This window comes from Equus przewalskii, chromosome 26 (assembly GCF_037783145.1).
Source record: "Equus przewalskii isolate Varuska chromosome 26, EquPr2, whole genome shotgun sequence".
Classification (NCBI taxonomy): domain Eukaryota; kingdom Metazoa; phylum Chordata; class Mammalia; order Perissodactyla; family Equidae; genus Equus; species Equus przewalskii.
Window position 1 is genome coordinate 14,662,378 of NC_091856.1, and position 17,032 is coordinate 14,679,409.

Below are 17,032 nucleotides of genomic sequence, written 5' to 3' on the forward strand. Positions count from 1 at the left end.
CCCTCGAGTAAAGCACAACAAGAGGCGGCATGCAGAGCCATATAATTAAGCCAAGGGGAACTCGTTTTTCACGAAGGCCTCCAGAGGTTCTTTTCCTAGGACCTGTTTGTAGACATCATAATTCACTACTCATGGGCAGTTCACCCACACGGGGCACTTCCCTTTTCCCTCGTACCTGACCCAGCCCGAAGGCAAGGGCCACCGTCCAGAGGGGGCTTGAAGCCTCTCCCCACCTTCCCATCAAGGTTTGCCGAGATGAGCTGACATCGTTGCTGGTAATTTGGGGAGCCTCAGTAGTGCTGCTTTACATACACAGTCCCTGGTGCAGATCCCACTGCTGGCATCCTCCAGCATTCTTGCTGTGTCCCTTTCACAGATAAATACGTGGCAAGTTGGGGTGGCACTTCCTTTAAAGGGACCCCTGGCACTTGAAATGCAAAGCCCTCAGAGTCTGCTCTCTGTATTCCACAGACATTATATCATGTTTTCCTATCTTAAGAAAAAAACTCTTTGGAAATTTTCGAAAATGCTTTTTAGGCATGGGTTCTAATCTCGATGGTACAATTGCCCTAATTTCTACGTGTATCAATTTAAACCTCTCAGTGAGTCTTCAGCTATCTTTGTCCTTCCAAAGCAACTTTGACAGCGGCCAAAGGAGCGGTGAGTCACTTGTTTTGACACTAATGGATGTTTCCTGTAATGGGCAGAGTAGGAGCGAGTTAAGGAAAAAGGAGTCAGAAGAGAGAAGATGGCTCCTGGTTGGTAAAGACAGCAGATGCCGCAGTGGGAGGGGCAAGGGCACCTGAGATTGACCAGACCTTTTGGTGGAGTCTCGTACTCACTGTTCTAACTCACCAGTCTGGGGAGGGAGGAGGATAGACACCCATTTTCTTTTTCTCTTTTGAGAAATATTGGCCCCGTGGTAACATCTGTTGCCAGTCTTCCCCTTCTTGCTAGAGGAAGATGGGCCCTTAGCTAACATCTGTGCCAGTCTCCCTCTATTTTATGTGGGATGCTGCCACGGTGTGGCCTGATGAGCAGTGCTAGCTCTGCGCCTGGGATCCGAACCTGCAAACCCTGGACCGCCGAAGTGGAGCACGCGAACTTGACTACTACGCCACTGGGCCAGCCTCAACATTCCTCATTTTCTATCAACCCCATTCTACAGTCTCCAAAGAGGTCTTAGCTGGGCAAGGAGGCAGAGAAGTTGCAAGTCACCTGGCCACTGGATGAGAATGGGCACATGGGTCCTTTTTTTGCTGGGAAGCCAGTTCTCAAACGAAGGACAAGTTAGCATGACCACCTGGCTTTCATCCAGGGATATCTATACCGAACGCGTCTCCTTTCGCTTGCCTAAACAGAAAGCTCAACTCAGGGAAAGCATGAAACGAGCCACCAGTTACTCTCAGGAAGGAACGAAACTGTGGCTGAATTGACGAGTTCTTTAAAGGAAGAGTGTGTCCTGGAGGTGGTGAAGGACTTGGAGCCGTGTGAACGAAGATCTTCTCCTGCACAGGAGAGACAGAGGAGCGCCTTCCATTGGCTGAACAGAGCAGAGCGTTTAGGCAGTTTGAGGCTGATCACAAACGCTGCCGGACCGCTCACACTGAGGAGCTCATTGCAGCTCCTGGAGGGAAGGGCTCACGTCGGAGGCGGGAGGCTGCGGGAAGAGCTGGGTCACAGCCCGCAACGGTGAGTCCTGACAAAGGACTAAACTTTTACCGTAGATTCTAATCCTAGCGCTCTCTCTGACCAGCTGGGTGACACTGGGCAAGTCCCTTAGCCCCTGAGCCTCATTTTCTCTATCTATATAACCATTCTGGCCACATTTCATGCAACAGCTGTCAGAGTCAACTGAGACAAGATATGTGAAACACACTCAGTAGATGCCAAAGTGCTAATTATCATTAAGTGTGACTTTATTATAGCTGGGACCAAATGCTTTCTGGAGCACATTTGTAACTGTTTACCAAACGCCACAGGAGGGACAGGGGAATTCCCTTAATAAAAACATGCTTCAAAGCAAGCTTCGCTGAAAATCAGCTTGCTATGGCAGGAGGCATTCCATGCACGGCCCGGATCCCCCAGGGCCAGCCCTCTGTGTGGTGGAGTGGGTGGTATGGGCACCTGCTGGGGACCAGCCCCTCTTCCTGCTCCTAGCCAGAGCACATCCCCCATCAGCCAAGACAGCCACCTGCCAATGGCACTGGAGGAGCAGGAGAGAACCAGAACCACCATGACACTGGAGCCAGACAGCCTCAGGTTCCAAACCCAGAGCAACACGCCCACGTCTTATGTGGGGGCTAAGCACATTCTTTAAACTCTTGGAGCTTCTCTTTATCATAAATAATAGTTGTTACTTTTTACTGTGCTCTTACCATGTGCCAGACAGTGCATTAAGTATTTGTAAGGGTTCAATGAGATAACCAACCCATGAGATATCCAATTCATAGACGGGGAAGGAGAGGCCACAGAGGTTAAGGGACGTGCCTGAGGTCACAAAGGGAGGGAGTGGTAGAGCCAGGATTTAAAGCCTGTCTGGCTCTGTATGGCTAGACAGCTTCTCAGGTCTTCTCTAGCTCTGATGTTGTACTAATCTAATGACAGCTCTCACAGGTAAACCCATTTTGTTGCTTCCGTAGTAGTTAAGAGAACAGGCTCTTGAGTTGGCCTGCCTGGCTTCCAATCAGGCTGTGCCACTGCCTGCGAGAGCACCTCTCTGAGACTCTGCTCCCGCATCCAGAGAACAGGGCAATGACAGCATCGACAGGGGCTGCTCTGAGGATTCTGTGAGGGGATGCCCACAGTACGTGCTCACTAAAGGTTTCCTTTTGTGTTAGTTTCCCGGTGGATCTGGCTTCCCTTAGGATTCCTCTCCTCTAGCAGCTGGGTAAGACTCTTCATCTATAACAGTGGTTGTTCAACCACGTCCCACAGTCGAGGGTTCCTTGGGGTGTGGGCAGGGAGCCTGAAGAAGCAGGGGTCCATGCACCCCAGCGCTCCATCATAGGGCAGCTCTGTGGTTCTCTGTTCCGCACTTTGGAATTCTGCAGATGTTATTTATAAAGGCTTTCCTACTTAATTTCTAGGAAGTGGACGGACCACATGAAGGAAATAGGTACATACTAAAACCTTAAAATTTCTCTGTTCTCCATTTCTTATGCTATAGTCCAACTATAAGCTCTAAAGACAAGACCTGGGATGGGCAGCAGCAGGACAATGGTTCTGGTCCTAGCTTTACCCTCTGGTCCTCTGGAGCAGCTTCTGCATCAAAACCTCCTGGTGATCTTGTGAAGGGTACCAACACCTAGGCCCCCTCCCAGGGCAGCTGATTCCACAGCTGTGGGCTGGGCCCAGTTTAACACGCTGCTCAGTGAATTTCCATACAGGTGGTCAGCGTCCCCTGTGAGAAACACTACTCAAAACACAGGGGGCGGGTGGGTACTTCTCTCTACAGCATTTCTAAACTTCTTAATGAAGTTCAGTGAACCAGGTTCGCAGAAAATCTTACATGGGATTCCAGTCTGTAACCACATAAAAACAGAGCCACCCGAGGGGAGGGGAGTTTCCAGAGCACTGCTGAAGACCAGGCTTGGTCTTTTTCCTCTTGGACAGCCCACAGCGCCTCCTTGTGGACAACGTGACCAAAGAGAAACAGTCTGACCTGGGCTGAAGGCCTTGCATCACCTGGAGACATGGCCCAGGACTCCTGGCCGCGGCTCACCCCAGGGTAGGTTCACTGCTAGCGTTCTCTGTAACATCAATCGACACTACTTGCCCGGTACTTGGTCTGGTCTTTAGCTGTTTCTCGGACTTGTGATACACGCCCTCAAATACCCCAAAATTGGACGGTAAGCTCCTTGGGGCCAGAAATCCCCCTTCTCCTTCCCTCACTGTGTTCCTGACCCAGGGTTTGGCACATGGTAAACACCTAATACACACTCGCTGGATGAATGAAGAGATGACTCACTCCACAGTGCCTTTCCCCTTTCAAGTCCCCCCCAGTACCAAAGGACAAAACTGATATATTTTGCAACTGGTTTTTAAGTTCTTGTTTCAATTACTTTGGAGGGTGTTTAAAACTATTGAATTATAGTCTTTAAAATGTATTTCAATTTTGAGGGTTTTTTTTTTTTTTTTTTTTGCAACGCGAGGCCAGAGAACATGATCTTGACATTTTCTTCCTTTAAAATCTGAAGCCTACACAGCCTCCCACAGGCCGCTGGAAAAAAGGGCTATTTCTCTTTGTAGATATTCAGTATACGTCTATCAATTCTACCCAAGTAATTATATTATTCCTATCCTCTTACTCTGATTTCATTTCCACAAGATAGGAACTTATTTTTTGTCTATATTATCTGTCAAGGCTGTTAAGTTTAAAATTCTTTAATGATTTTTGGGGGTGGGGTCAATGATCTTCACTTTTGGGTTTTACTTTCTACTGTTGTTCAACACACATTGCTCTAATAACGTATCTCACTTACATTCTATTCCTTACACCATTATGAAATGAACCTTTCTCCCACTCCATACTCTGCTTTGCATTCCGTGTTTGATATTCATATTCCTTATGCTTTTCTGAATCAATATGCCGTCACACACATTTGACAACCTTCCTAATTTTGTTTCTGTGACTTTTCCTTTGTATGGCTTTCTAATAAACAACACGCTGCTGATGTCTGCTTTTGAATCCGATCTGAGACCCTCTTTCCTAATTTATGAATCCAGACTGTATATGTTGTCATTAATCATGATCTATTTTCTTTTATCAGTCTAGTTTATGCTTCTTTGTGCTCTTCTGTTATCTTTTATTGCATGAACTACTCCGCTTTCCTCTACCTTTAAAAAATTTGAGGGGCTGGCCTGGTGGCATAGTGGTTGAGTTTGCATGCTCCACTTCAGTGGCCCCAGGTTCACGGGTTCCGATCCTGGGCACGGACCTACACACTGTCATCAAGCCATGCTGTGGCAGCGTCCAACATACAAAATAGAGGAAGACTGGCACAGATATTAGCTCAGCAACAATCTTTCTCAAGCAAAAAGAGGAAGATGTTAGCTCAGGGACAGTCTTTTTCACCAAAAAAAAAAAAAAAAAACCAAAAAGGGAAGATAAATACATTCTATTTTCATTCTATTAGTCATCAGTAAAACTGACTTAAAAACAGAGTCTCTTTTGGTCCTAGTCTCTCTGTGTGCCTTTGTTAAGAGTCTCAATCCTGTGATTAGAAGTCCCTCCTGGGGAAGGAAGACAGGGTCTGACTTTGGTTTCTCCTCATCGTCACATGTTTCTGGGGGACTTGGGGAGGTAAGCCGTCACGCCCTCACGTGATGATACGACCTGCTCCAAATTACAGAGTGTGCCTGGCGGGGTCAGGAACTGGGCCCGTCATCCTCCCCCAGGCGCTCACCCATGCCGCCTCTCCTCTACCTTCTACTGCTGAGCGTTTTGAGCTTTTATGTTGGCAGCTAAATACGCTCAGAGTCCCTCCTCCTGGATTTCTGACACGCTTCTCCATGACTACCGAACGCTGCCAGAACGAGAGGGTGAGGCAGAGTTCAGGGACGGGCTGTGGTCCCAGCCCCTGCTTTGCGGCCCACTCTGCTGCCCCGCCGCTCTGAGCCCACGATTAGACAGGCCACCCAGGGACTCAGCAGCAACTGACGGGGCCCAGGCCGGGGGAGTCGGCCCTTGGGTGTCTCTTACCTCAAACTGGATCAGCACCGTGCCACTTTCGAGGCCCTTCTTTAGCTGTTCCATGGATCCCTCCAGAGTGTCCCCACCCTCCGGACACACGGGGAAAATGGCCTCTGGGAAAAGCTCGTTCAGCTCATCTTCCGATTTGATGTCAGCAAATGAGTGCACAGCTGCAGCGGACGAGAAAGACTGTGTCTGGCCCGTGCGGCAACCCCCTGCTTCATCTGTTTCCTCCCCAAAATTACACTTCTGACACCTGAATGCAGATGGCTTAAAACATCTTATTAAATGATTAAGCACATGGTAATCATTTTCACCAAAGACACTACTTCTTGTTGAATGATTCAATAAGTGCTAATTATACACAATGACATACTAATCTTCCTGGTTAGTTTTAAATGCTAGTGTTTAGGACTCAGAGCTTTTGCCAAAGGTAAGAGAAAGGGAAAGAAAGCTTTCAAAGCCAACAGCTCTTCTCCCACCCAGCCCGCTCCCCCTGCCTTCTCGGGCCCTTGTCATTCGCTCCTTTTCAGAAGTGGCATTTTCCCGGGCGGGCGCCGATGTGAGGTCTGGCGCTCCCTCCATGACACCCTCGTCCCTCAGTCTCTAACTCCATGTTTAGGCGGAGGCTTGCAAGGAAACATCTCTAGTCGTGACATCCTCTCTGTGTCTTGGCCCTGCTTCTTCAGTACAGATGCTCCCTTCAGGGCAAACTCAGTGAGGGTAAAAATCACCTAGGCCCTCCGCTTCCCCCATCCAGCACACTACCTCCCCAGCCTCACGTGCCTCTGTCTACTGTCACTTCCTCCTCCAATCTCCCACACTGGAAACTGAGATTGTCCCTGAATCTTCCCTTTCCACTCAGAAAGTCACTCCCTTACTCAAAAGACTTCAATGGCTCCCTACTGCCTTCAAGAGAACAGGAAAGGAGAAGGAAAATGATAAGTTTGGCATTTCCCCACATGGTTGAACTGAATCCTCACAATTCGGAATTGGCTGTCTTTATCCTTCTTTTACAGATGAGGAACTGACTCTCATGACAAAGTTGTCCAAGGGGACCCGGACTGTCAGAGTGGGACATGGGAATTCGTTCCACATGTCTGACCCTAAAGAGCACATTCTTCTCACTGACCGCAGCTCAGCTCTTCTGCTATTTTCGTGACTTCTGTCATGTCTGCTACTTCCCATGCTACCATTTCTAAATCAACATATATTTTTCACTTAAATGTTTAAGATGAACTTATTATTACAGTTAAAGAAAACCAGTGGCACTACTTTTTTAGCTCTAATAGTCTGTATACATCTGTTTTCCTCACCTCAAACAGGCCCCCTACCCCTTGCCGTGGGCCAGTGGGGGACTCCCCTCCCCAGCGTGCTCTCCCACCATCCCCCTATTATGGCCAGCTCGCCACAGGGCACATCGTGTGATGGAGGGACTGCTCCCAATCGCCAGATTCCTTTGGCCCCTATTATCATGCGGCCTTACCAGGCAACTTACTTAACCTGTCTGTGACTTGGTTTCCCTATTTCCTCACTTGGGGATAATGATACTAGCCTTATAATGGCATGATGAAAACTGAAGAGGATCATTATGTAAAGCAATTAGCACAGTGCAAGGTTCTTCATTGGTGCCCCACAGACACCAGCTACTATTACTACTGAACACCTACTGGGCGCCAAGCATGGTGCTGGGATTGGCTGGGGATGGAGCAGTGGGCAGGGATCTGGAGAGATCCAGTAAGGCCTCCCGGAGGAGGTGGGGCGAGAGCTGCCACTGGACGGCTCTGGCCTTGGAGCCTTGGTGGGAACACAGAAGGCAGGCGTGTGGGTGTGAGGCCGGCACAGAGACGCAGGGCCAGGGCTTTGAGTGACACACTGCATTTACCTTCAGCAGTTCAAAGCTGGGCAGGAGGCTTCAAGGACTAGGCTTATTGTTTTGTAACAACAATGACAATGACAACGACAAAAGTAATGGTATTCCATAGAGGCCATCCTTTGAACGCCTACCATGGACCTGGTAGCATTCTAGGTGCTTTCCAGAATGAGTATCATTTAATCTGCACAAGAACCCCATGAAGCAGGAGCCACTGGGACCCTCCCTTTACGCAAAAGGAAACAAAGGGACTGGGTAAGAAACCTGCTCCAGGCCCCTCAGCCAGCAGGAGGCCGAGTCAGAAGTCGCCCGGGGCAGCCAGGCTCCTGCCCCACTCTGCTCACTGCCTCGCCAACCAAACCAAACACACACGAATCACATATAACCCAATCCTTCCAGAAGGGGCTGAAAATGCACACGGCTGAGGGCCAGGCAGCTGCAAAAGGTGTGTGATGCGGGCCGAGCTGAGCCTGGGAGGAACTGGGGGCTCATGTCCTGTCTAAAGGGGGCAGGTGGGAGCTGCCTACCTCCAGAGGGCTGGCCACGAGGGACCGAGACCCGCGTGGGCAGATCTTCATATTTTTCAAGCGAGAAGTCAGACATCCCGGTTGTTAGGTGAAAGTTCTTGATTTTCAAATGTTGGCTACAAGCTCAACATTTTCACACCACAGAAGGGGCCTCGAAGGCTCAGCGGTGCTAAGGCAGCGGCCCTGTGGTTCCTCCCCCACGGCTGGCTGTTACCTTTCCTCCTGATCACCAGGGCCAGCTCCCGCGTGTGGGACTCCCGGCTGGCTTTGATGAACATCACCACCTGGTCGTGGGTGTGTTCTGAGATGTCCCGGCCATTGATTAACACGATTTGATCCCCTTCGTTCAGCTTAGGAATGCAGGTGTCTGCCTGCGTGGAGGAGAAATCCAGTTCCTTCGGTTACCATGACACAATCCTCGAGAGGAGGCCGTGATGCTCTCTGAGCCCAGACACCTGAGACCAAGATCAAGTTCTCCTTTGCTCCCTCAGGTATTATCGCCATTATTTTTACATTCACGGCTACGTCGACATGGTAGCTGGTTGTGGCATTTTAAAGAAGTGCTGCTCAGAACACAAGTTATGAACATTTCAGAATAAGGCTAAGAGAACGACGCGAGCCATTTCCCTAGGAGCCAACCTTCACTCATTCCCGGAACACAATGACTATGATGCTTCTCATCTTTTGTTTTCTAGATGTGCTGTTAGAATTTGATTTGTCAACTCAAAGCAAGCACTTATCTGTCTTGCAATGAGAAAGCTTTGTAAGCATACAACAAAAGGCAGAAACCATCATGGAGAGAAGAGAGGCATGAACAGCGTAGGCATAAAAGCCTTCTTAATTCAGGGGCCATAAGTAAACTACAAGCTTAAGGACTGCTTAAGAGCAAAAGCCCCAAACTGATACCATCTCAGGAGGCACAGTGACTCTGATGCTCTAAACACCAAAAGACCAGCTGAGGAGGCCCAGACACGGGCTGAGGGTGGGGGGATGGGGGCCAGGGTCCATGGTCCACTCCAAAGGAGAACAGTAAACCCCCCGCCTGAGTTTTCTTCTCCTGAGCAGTCCTTCTGAAATTTAATGTGCACACAAACCCCCCAGGGATCCTGTTAAAAACGGAGACGCTGCTTCAGGAGGGCTGGGGGTAAGCCCGAGACTCTGCATTTCTAACGAGCTCCCAGGGATGCGGGTGCTGCAGCTTTGGGGACCACACTGAGCAGCGAGGTTCTGGAAAACGTGGACTTCGTTCTTTCTTTGCATCCACACGCATGCATTTACACACAGTCTCTGCTACTAGCAAAAAGGACACAAGATGCAGAAATAGAAGTCTGTTAGATTTAGGGGAAAACAAACATGGGAAATGATGGGACATGTTTACTTACAGGTGACTCTGGGTTTATCCTGGAGACCACAAGAGGCATCTTTTGATCCACTCCTCCCTGTAAATATGTTAAATTAAAAGACACTTGAGCAACACACAGCAACAAGACGTGCAGGCCTCTCTGGCACAGGGAAGGGCTCAAACCTCACTTTCACCTACCCTAAGCTCGGGTGTCGGCACCCTTTCAGAATTACAGTACAAGGTTCCTGACCCCTCTGGGTCTGATGGGCTAGCCAGAAGATGCTCAGAGGCCTCCCACTGCCATCCTCACGTTCGGTGAACTGAAGATGCACTCGGACGAAGCATGCTCCTTCTTAAAAAGGCCAACGCCCCCAGGAGAAGGACTCCAAAAGCACAGCCCCTGAGTGCTGCTGGAAAGGGGGCTGAAGCGGAGGAGAGAGAAGTGGGAGAGAAGGTCACGCGCTGTGAGGGCCTGTGACCTCTGAGAGCAGGTGGTCAGCAGGGCTGCTGGGGTCCAGGAAAGGAGTGCATGGTGGCAGCCGTGGGTGGGCAGCAAAGGCCACCTGCCCTCACTTTGCTTTGCTCTGGAGTAGGGGCTGGTCGATTTTTTCTGTAAAGGGCCAGACAGTACCTATTTCAGTCTTTGTGGAGCAGAGGGCTCAGGTGCAACTGCTCAACACTGCCACCTAGTGTCAAAGGAGCCATAAACCATTCTTAAACGAATGGGTGCGGCAGTGTTCCAATAAAACTTTATTTACAAAAACAGACAGGATTTGGCCCATAGGCCATAGTTTGCAGCCCCTGCCTACAGGCTGGAGGAGGGTGGTGGCCCTGCAACCTGACCTGCTGGTGTCTCTTATTGCCATTAGCAATGCTGAGGGGTTCTCTTCCTAACCCCTCTTCAGGGGGTAGATCTGCTCGCCAACAGTGTGCCCTCATCTCTCTGAGCCTTAGTCTGCATCTATAAAAGGGGCTTCAAAATACCAACTCGACTGCTTATTAGGAGAACCCAGTAAGGTGAGATAAACAAGCACATACCAAACACCAAGCACGGAGCAGGCACTCGGCGGGAGACAGCTGCTATCGTCACACAAACAACTGCCCCCAGTGAAGGCTGAGCCAATTTCCTTATGCAGCCTCAGTTACGTGGCACACTCCGAATGCAAATTAAAAACTCATCTAAAGATTGCTTCAGAGCATAAAACTTCCTTATAAATCACACAACATACCTTTAGATTAAATCCAAATTTTCCATCTTCATCTGGCGTGATACGGATCAAGACTAAGTAGCCATCACCATTATCGTTCTGGAAGATGTTGGAAAGTGGTCAGTTATGTTACTTCTCTCTCCAGCAGTTGGTGATAAGATGTGTTCTTTGAATCACAACTACTTAATTGCCCACAAGATGCCTCTGCATGGGGAAGCCTGGGGGATCAGCTGGCCCCTTCAGCACCCCAGGACCTGAGCTCGCTCACCTTGTCACAGTAGTACTGGCTGGAGTCCTCGCTGGAGCCCCCTTTGGTCACCCTGTGGAAGTCCTCTAAGAACTGCTGGTCGACGCCATCTGGTGAGCAGGAGCCTGGAGCATTTGAAGATGGAGACACGGAACTGGATGACTTCCGGGTCAGGCAGCTGTGTGCTGGATTGTTCTCGGATACACTCCTTCATCATGGGGAAGGAGGAGATATTTTAATAACTGGATGAATGTTGTATCAGAGCAAACATTACTGACTGTTGAGGCCTGGCATCCCACAGCTGCCGCGAATCCTTGGAACCTTAGAAGAGCTCCGAAGGTCAAACCCAGGGCTCCAGCACTCCCAGAGTCCCCTGGCCGCCTCTGCCCCGATCTGGCCTAAACATTATCCCCTTTGGTCTTGGGGAAAAGGGGCAGGAGGGCAGTGTTGATTTGGGAGCTGCTGAAAACTCAGCTCCCTTCTCAGCTGCTCTAGAAGGGTGATGGGGAAATGTGCCAGCTCCTCGGCTGGTTTAACTCCTGAAGCTCACTCAGATGCACAGGGCTCCATCCCTTCTGAAAGCTTCTTTCCTTCCGTCTCATTCCTGCTGCCCAGGACTCTTGGCTACCCAAAGGCAACGGGACTAACGCTGCATATTCAGGACCATTTCTATCAATCCCAGTTTGCATTATTTGCCGGTGACACCCATTCCCTGCCCACTCTGAGATGATATGTTTTATTCTTCTCGAGTATAGGTCCTTCTGTATCTTAGAGCTGCACTGTCCAACGCGGTAGCCACTGGTCACATGTGGCTATTTAAATTTAAATAAAGATCAGGAAGTTCCTTAGTCATACCAGTCACATTTCAAAAATGCTCAACAGCCACACGTGGCTAGTGGCTTCTTTATTGAACAGCATAGTTAGAGAATATTCCCATCATTGCAGGAAGTTCTACTGGACAGTGCTGTCTCAGAGAATTACAGACTATTTGAACTGAACAGAACTCTGTGGTCATGGGGTCCAACTCCCACTTCACAGATGAAGAAACTGGTTGAGGAATGAGTTGCCCGAGGTCACACAGCTTTCCCTTCACCTGACAGACAGAAGTCTGATGGACGTGAGTCCCTGAGCATCTCTCCTCTCCAGGCCATACCAAGTCTGCTCCTAAGACCCCCATGTCTAACCTCACAGGGCCACAGGGATTAACCACGTCACCATCACTCTACAGGACCCTCAACTTCTCTGCATCACGCACCCCCACCCTAGACCACTTGCAGAGCCGCAGGCCTGACAAAAGATGCCTTACAAAGTCCACAGAACAGGGGGTTTTCCTCCTGTTTTACAGGCTTCTCCACATTCTAACCTCATGTGAGGTTAAGTGATGCGAGAGGTGAGCAGAAAAAGACATTCAGTGAAACATAAACCAGACAGTTGCTGCTGCCTCTTGAAGCCTTCATTTCAAGCCCTTATCCATGAATTTCATTAAAATAGTGCTTCTGTTTCCTAGCAAGTTCAAATTAGCTTACTTTAAATATAAAATCTGTATCATAGTCACACAGAATGATTCACAGTCTCAATTTATTTGAATAAAAAAAATTCAGTGGCAGACTAACCAATGTAGAAATACAGCTGACGCCAGAGAAGAGTTTGGCCTCACGGGTTTCAAGTGGCTGGTGGAGGGAAGGCTGTTAGAGAGGATACTGTGGAGCTGAAGCTGTTTTTCAGACTGAAACTGACCAAGCCTTAAATTCACTTAAAAGGAATCTAAAAGACAATTTCCCCTCACCCCCTGGTAGGGCAGCTTTGCTAAGTTTTAACGTTTACAAGAGCATCCATCCCCCTGGTGGTAGGAAGGGGGACTGCTTGGCAGTTGCTAAACAAGCCAAAGCCAAAAATGGGTTTAGGAAATACTTCCAGTTCTACGGGTGAACCTGAACTTTTAATAGGAAGAGGCTGCAAGCAAATAGCATCCAGACTCCAAAGATATGGAAGAATCTGGAGAGTGATAGCAATGGAAAGGGTGAAGGGCATGTAACCAAAAACCCCCAGAAGAACAAGGTGACAAATTGGAAGAGAACAGACCAGTTTCAGTAAAAATTATATTTTATATTCATTATGCTTATTTAATTTCTAAGTTTTCAATGTAGAGATACATCACATTAGGTTTTAAAGTATTTTTCTTTTTCAGTATAAAACATAATGGTTTATCTAAAACAGCCCACAGTACTAAAAATAATGTATTCAAAGCCATTATGTGCCCAATCTTATTTTCTCAGTAAGGATGGAGAGGTACTTTTAGACCGTAATTGATTGAACATATGACTGTGTACAGACATTCCCTGTGGGCTGCGGCAACGTTCCGCTCAGTGTGGAGGCCGGACAGACAGATGGTGAGGACGACCATCACATGATGAGACACGACGAGAAGCAGCGGGAAGGAGGCAGCTAGACGCAGCACAGGGACACCAGGAGTGAAGAAGCCAAGCCCAGGGGGCCTCTTCCCTCCTTGGTGCTTCTGAGCAAGAGCCTAGTGGGTGAGGAGGGGGAGGGGAGGGGAGGGGAACTGCCCCACGGAAGCAGGATTCCACAGGGTAACTGCGAAAGGCTCGAAGAAAGGGACAGGCCGAGGGGAGCAAGACGACAGTGCAGCCTGGATGAGGCCGAGGACTGCGGAGGAGGGAGTGGAAGTGAGAGGGGTGTCCCTGAGGCAGGAGGGGGGCTGTCACTGCCATTCTGGGAGCCAGAGCAGCCAGGGACGGAGGGCGGACGAAGGAACTAGATTTGTCTAATTTAAAGGACAGTAGATGGGGTTGTCAGGTAGCACTGGAAATGGATGCCATTTATGCTCTAGGAGCTCAAGGCAGGGACCTGTGGACGGCAAAGATCATGCTGGGTCGGCGTCGAGGTGGACAACTGGGCTGTCTATCAGCAGAACAGGCTACCACACTACAGGGGAGCTCCCATCACCGGCGGGGTGACCAGGGACAGGGCCGAGGAAATTCCTACACTGGTGACTCAGCTAAAGAAAGACATTGCCAAAGTCCTTTTCAACGCACAGAAGTTTAAAAAGAATTTTTTGGTTTTGTTTTTGAGGAAGATTAGCCCTGAGCTGACATCTGCCACCAATCCTCCTCTTTTTGCTGAAGAAGACTAGCCCTGAGCTAACATGCGTGCCCATCTTCCTCTACTTTATATGTGGGATACCTGCCACAGCATGGCTTGATGAGCGGTGTGTAGGTCTGCACCCGGGATCCGAACTGGCGAACCCCAGGCCACCAAAGTGGAACATGTGAACTTAACGGCTTCACTACCAGGCCGGCCCTTAAAAGATTTTTAATAGTGGCAAAACACACATAATATAAAATTTACCATCTTAACCACTTCTAAGTGTACGGTTCAGTAGCATCAAGTGCATTCACATTGTTATGTGCACAAAAGTTGACATAAAAAAGGACAGCTTCCCGTGTGTCCCGGAAGCAGGCAGTCTCTAAAAAAAGACCAGCAAATAGCAAGGGTGTTATGGCGACAGGAAGTCCCAATGAGGAGCATCTCATCTGGTGACCCGTCAAAACAACTGTGATAAAACAGCAAAAAAGTTCTTCAAATACAACCGTAATCTGCCCTAAAATTTGCTTTCCTCAGTTTCTGCTCTGCAAAGGGATGTTCCCCTCCCATTTTCCAGGGGCGTGAGGGGGTGGGGAGTGGGTTTTTGTTTCCTGCCACGAAGGAAACTTCCTCTTCTGCAGATTTTGGCCTTTGCTCTGAAGCCAGGAAAGGAACACAGAAAGGCTGAAAGGAGCTTGGGGTTACAAAAAAGGACGGCCTCCTTGGGCACAAAGCAAACTGCCAAGGATGCAGAACTGTAACCATCGACTTCGCTGTGCGGCTATAAATACGGACCAGCCAGCGGTGACCCAGCCCTCAGACGACGCTCAGAGAGCCTGAGCTGCGCCACTCTGGGTTCAGAGCCAGTCTCATCGCTCTCTTCCCTTCTCCCTTTCTTCTTGTTTAAGTGGGTACAGAACATCACGCTTAATTCTTCTTTCTAAAAGGAACCCTCCTCGCTGTCTGTAACAGTATTCATCTGATTTCTCTGACAGAACACTTTTTTGCCTCTTAACACAAAGCTGCTGTATAAAACATGTCAAATGAGTCTTAAACATTTTGCAAATACTCACAGAAGTAACCTCCACAGTTTTTTTTTTTCACCAAGTACAGATCAAACTTGCCTTGGGCAATAGAGGGACCCCGGACTCTCTCAGGAAGGCCAGCTGCCTCTGCAGACCCAGCAGAAGGGGGCTCCCCGCCAGCAGGAAGGGGCCCCCTAAGAGAGGCGGCAAGGGCTGTGATTTTCCAATTGTTCACCCCGATGGCAAAGCACCTGCAACTCGACCCCGTGCGACAGCTATTGTCAGCGCACCTGGCAAAGCCGAGACAAGCAAGGCTGCCTCTGAATCACCATTATTTGCTACTTTTAACATTTAGCTGCAAAATAAAAAGTGCACCAGGATGAAACATCCTACAAGGTCTCAAGGAGGAGTCTCAGAAAGAATTGACGTGCAATGCATGGGGTGAGCAGGGCCAGAAATTACTTAAACGGGGCTTGAGGAAGTGAATTTTAAATTGTATTTAATTTTGATGAACTTCAATAGCCACATGTGGGTAGTGGCTCCTGCACGGGACCATGAAGATGCACATGCTCTGTAATTCCATGACGTGATGGCAGACGACAGTAGGGAGATCTGATGTAGGACACGTCATCAGGCTTCTGAGAACCCTCAGACAGGTTTCCAAACCCTCTTCTCTTTTACCCAAGCGACAGAGGCCCATAGTGCAATGACAGCGGCTGATAATGTGCTGTTTGCCCTGCTGGCCGGGAGTTGCCTGAAGGCACAGGCTCGTCTAGTTCGCCTGGAGGTTTCCTCAATGAGGAGCCAGGGTGTATAAAGTCTGCTGCTGGACTCAGCAACAAATGAGGCCTTAAAAATGTCCACTCCCCACTGGACAGAGTCCATCTCTCCGCCACTTGCACTGACTGTGTAAAGAGATGTCAGGGTGCCGGGCTGTAAAGGGCTCTCAGGGGTCGTCCATCCACCCCCGGGGCCACAGACAAGCAGTGAGGCGGCTGGTGACAAACTGCAAGGGAGACAATGATCCCAAACTCACTCTCGATTTCCACTTGAGAAGTGCCCTCTGAGAGTGAAGACATTTTGGGGGTTCATTCCACTTTAAGAATGATGGAATAAAGGTCTTAGTCTATGTAAGTGCTGTCAATGGCACTTTCTGTGATGATGAAAAGGTACCACATTGGTCCAATATGGCAGCCACTATCTACATGTGGTTTTCTTTAGCACTTGAAGCGAGGCTTGTGTAACTGAGGAATTGAATTTTTTCTGGGTTTTTTTTGTGTGTGTGAGGAAGATTGGCCCTGAGCTAACGTCTATGCCAATCTTCCTCCAATTTGTATGTGGGTCACCACCACAGCATGGCTTGACAAGTGGTGTGTAGGTCTGCACCGGAGTTTGGAACTCACGAACCCTGGGGCCACCAAACCAGAGCGTGTGAACCTAACCACCACACGACTGGGCCAGCCCTGAGAATTTAAATTTTATTTTAAATAAGTGAAATCTGAACAGCCACACATGGCTGTGGCTACTGTACAGGACAGTGGAGATCTAGCTGCTCCACAGTTCTATGATGGGATTGCAAACCACACCAGGAAGATCTGACACAGAGGGTGTGACCGGGCTTCCCAGAGCCCTTGGTCAGTTCCCCAAACCCTCTTTCTCCTTTCACCAGGGCAAGAGAGCCCCATCGCAGATTCAAACTGGCTCGAGTCATGCACGCCTGCACTCCTGCCTCGTGTTCTCTGGGCCTGCAAAGCCACAGTGCCACACAAAGGAACTCACCCCCTTCCACTTAGCTCAATGGGGGAGCAAGAGAGAGTGATCACTTCAACAGAAGCATCATTCAAGCTCAGGTCACAAGGAAAGGACCAGAGGATTATTTAACCAGAGGTGTTAAGAACACGGATAAGCTGGAAACCATGTCTGCTGGGGGGGACAGCAGAGGGGTAGCACCACCACATGAAAGTGGGCAGTGAGATTTCCAATTCACCTGTGATGCCCAGAGCACAATGA

The 17,032-nt window shown here is 49.2% G+C and overlaps 1 protein-coding gene across 14 annotated transcripts in view; it reads right to left on the reverse strand.

The window, feature by feature from the left end:
• PTPN3 (protein tyrosine phosphatase non-receptor type 3) overlaps window positions 1-17,032 on the reverse strand; it is a 141,526-nt gene that overhangs the window by 20,694 nt on the left and 103,800 nt on the right. For all 14 annotated transcript variants that reach the window (XR_011533281.1, XR_011533282.1, XR_011533283.1 and 11 more), the window contains 5 exons: window positions 10,914-11,100; window positions 10,667-10,744; window positions 9,478-9,534; window positions 8,310-8,466; window positions 5,705-5,865 (listed from right to left, as the gene is read on the reverse strand). Coding sequence is in view for 11 of the 14 variants with exons in the window: in XM_070594954.1 (XP_070451055.1) it covers window positions 5,705-5,865; window positions 8,310-8,466; window positions 9,478-9,534; window positions 10,667-10,744; window positions 10,914-11,100 (640 nt within the window). In the remaining 3 variants the exon portion in view is untranslated. The remainder of the gene's footprint in view (window positions 1-5,704; window positions 5,866-8,309; window positions 8,467-9,477; window positions 9,535-10,666; window positions 10,745-10,913; window positions 11,101-17,032) is intronic.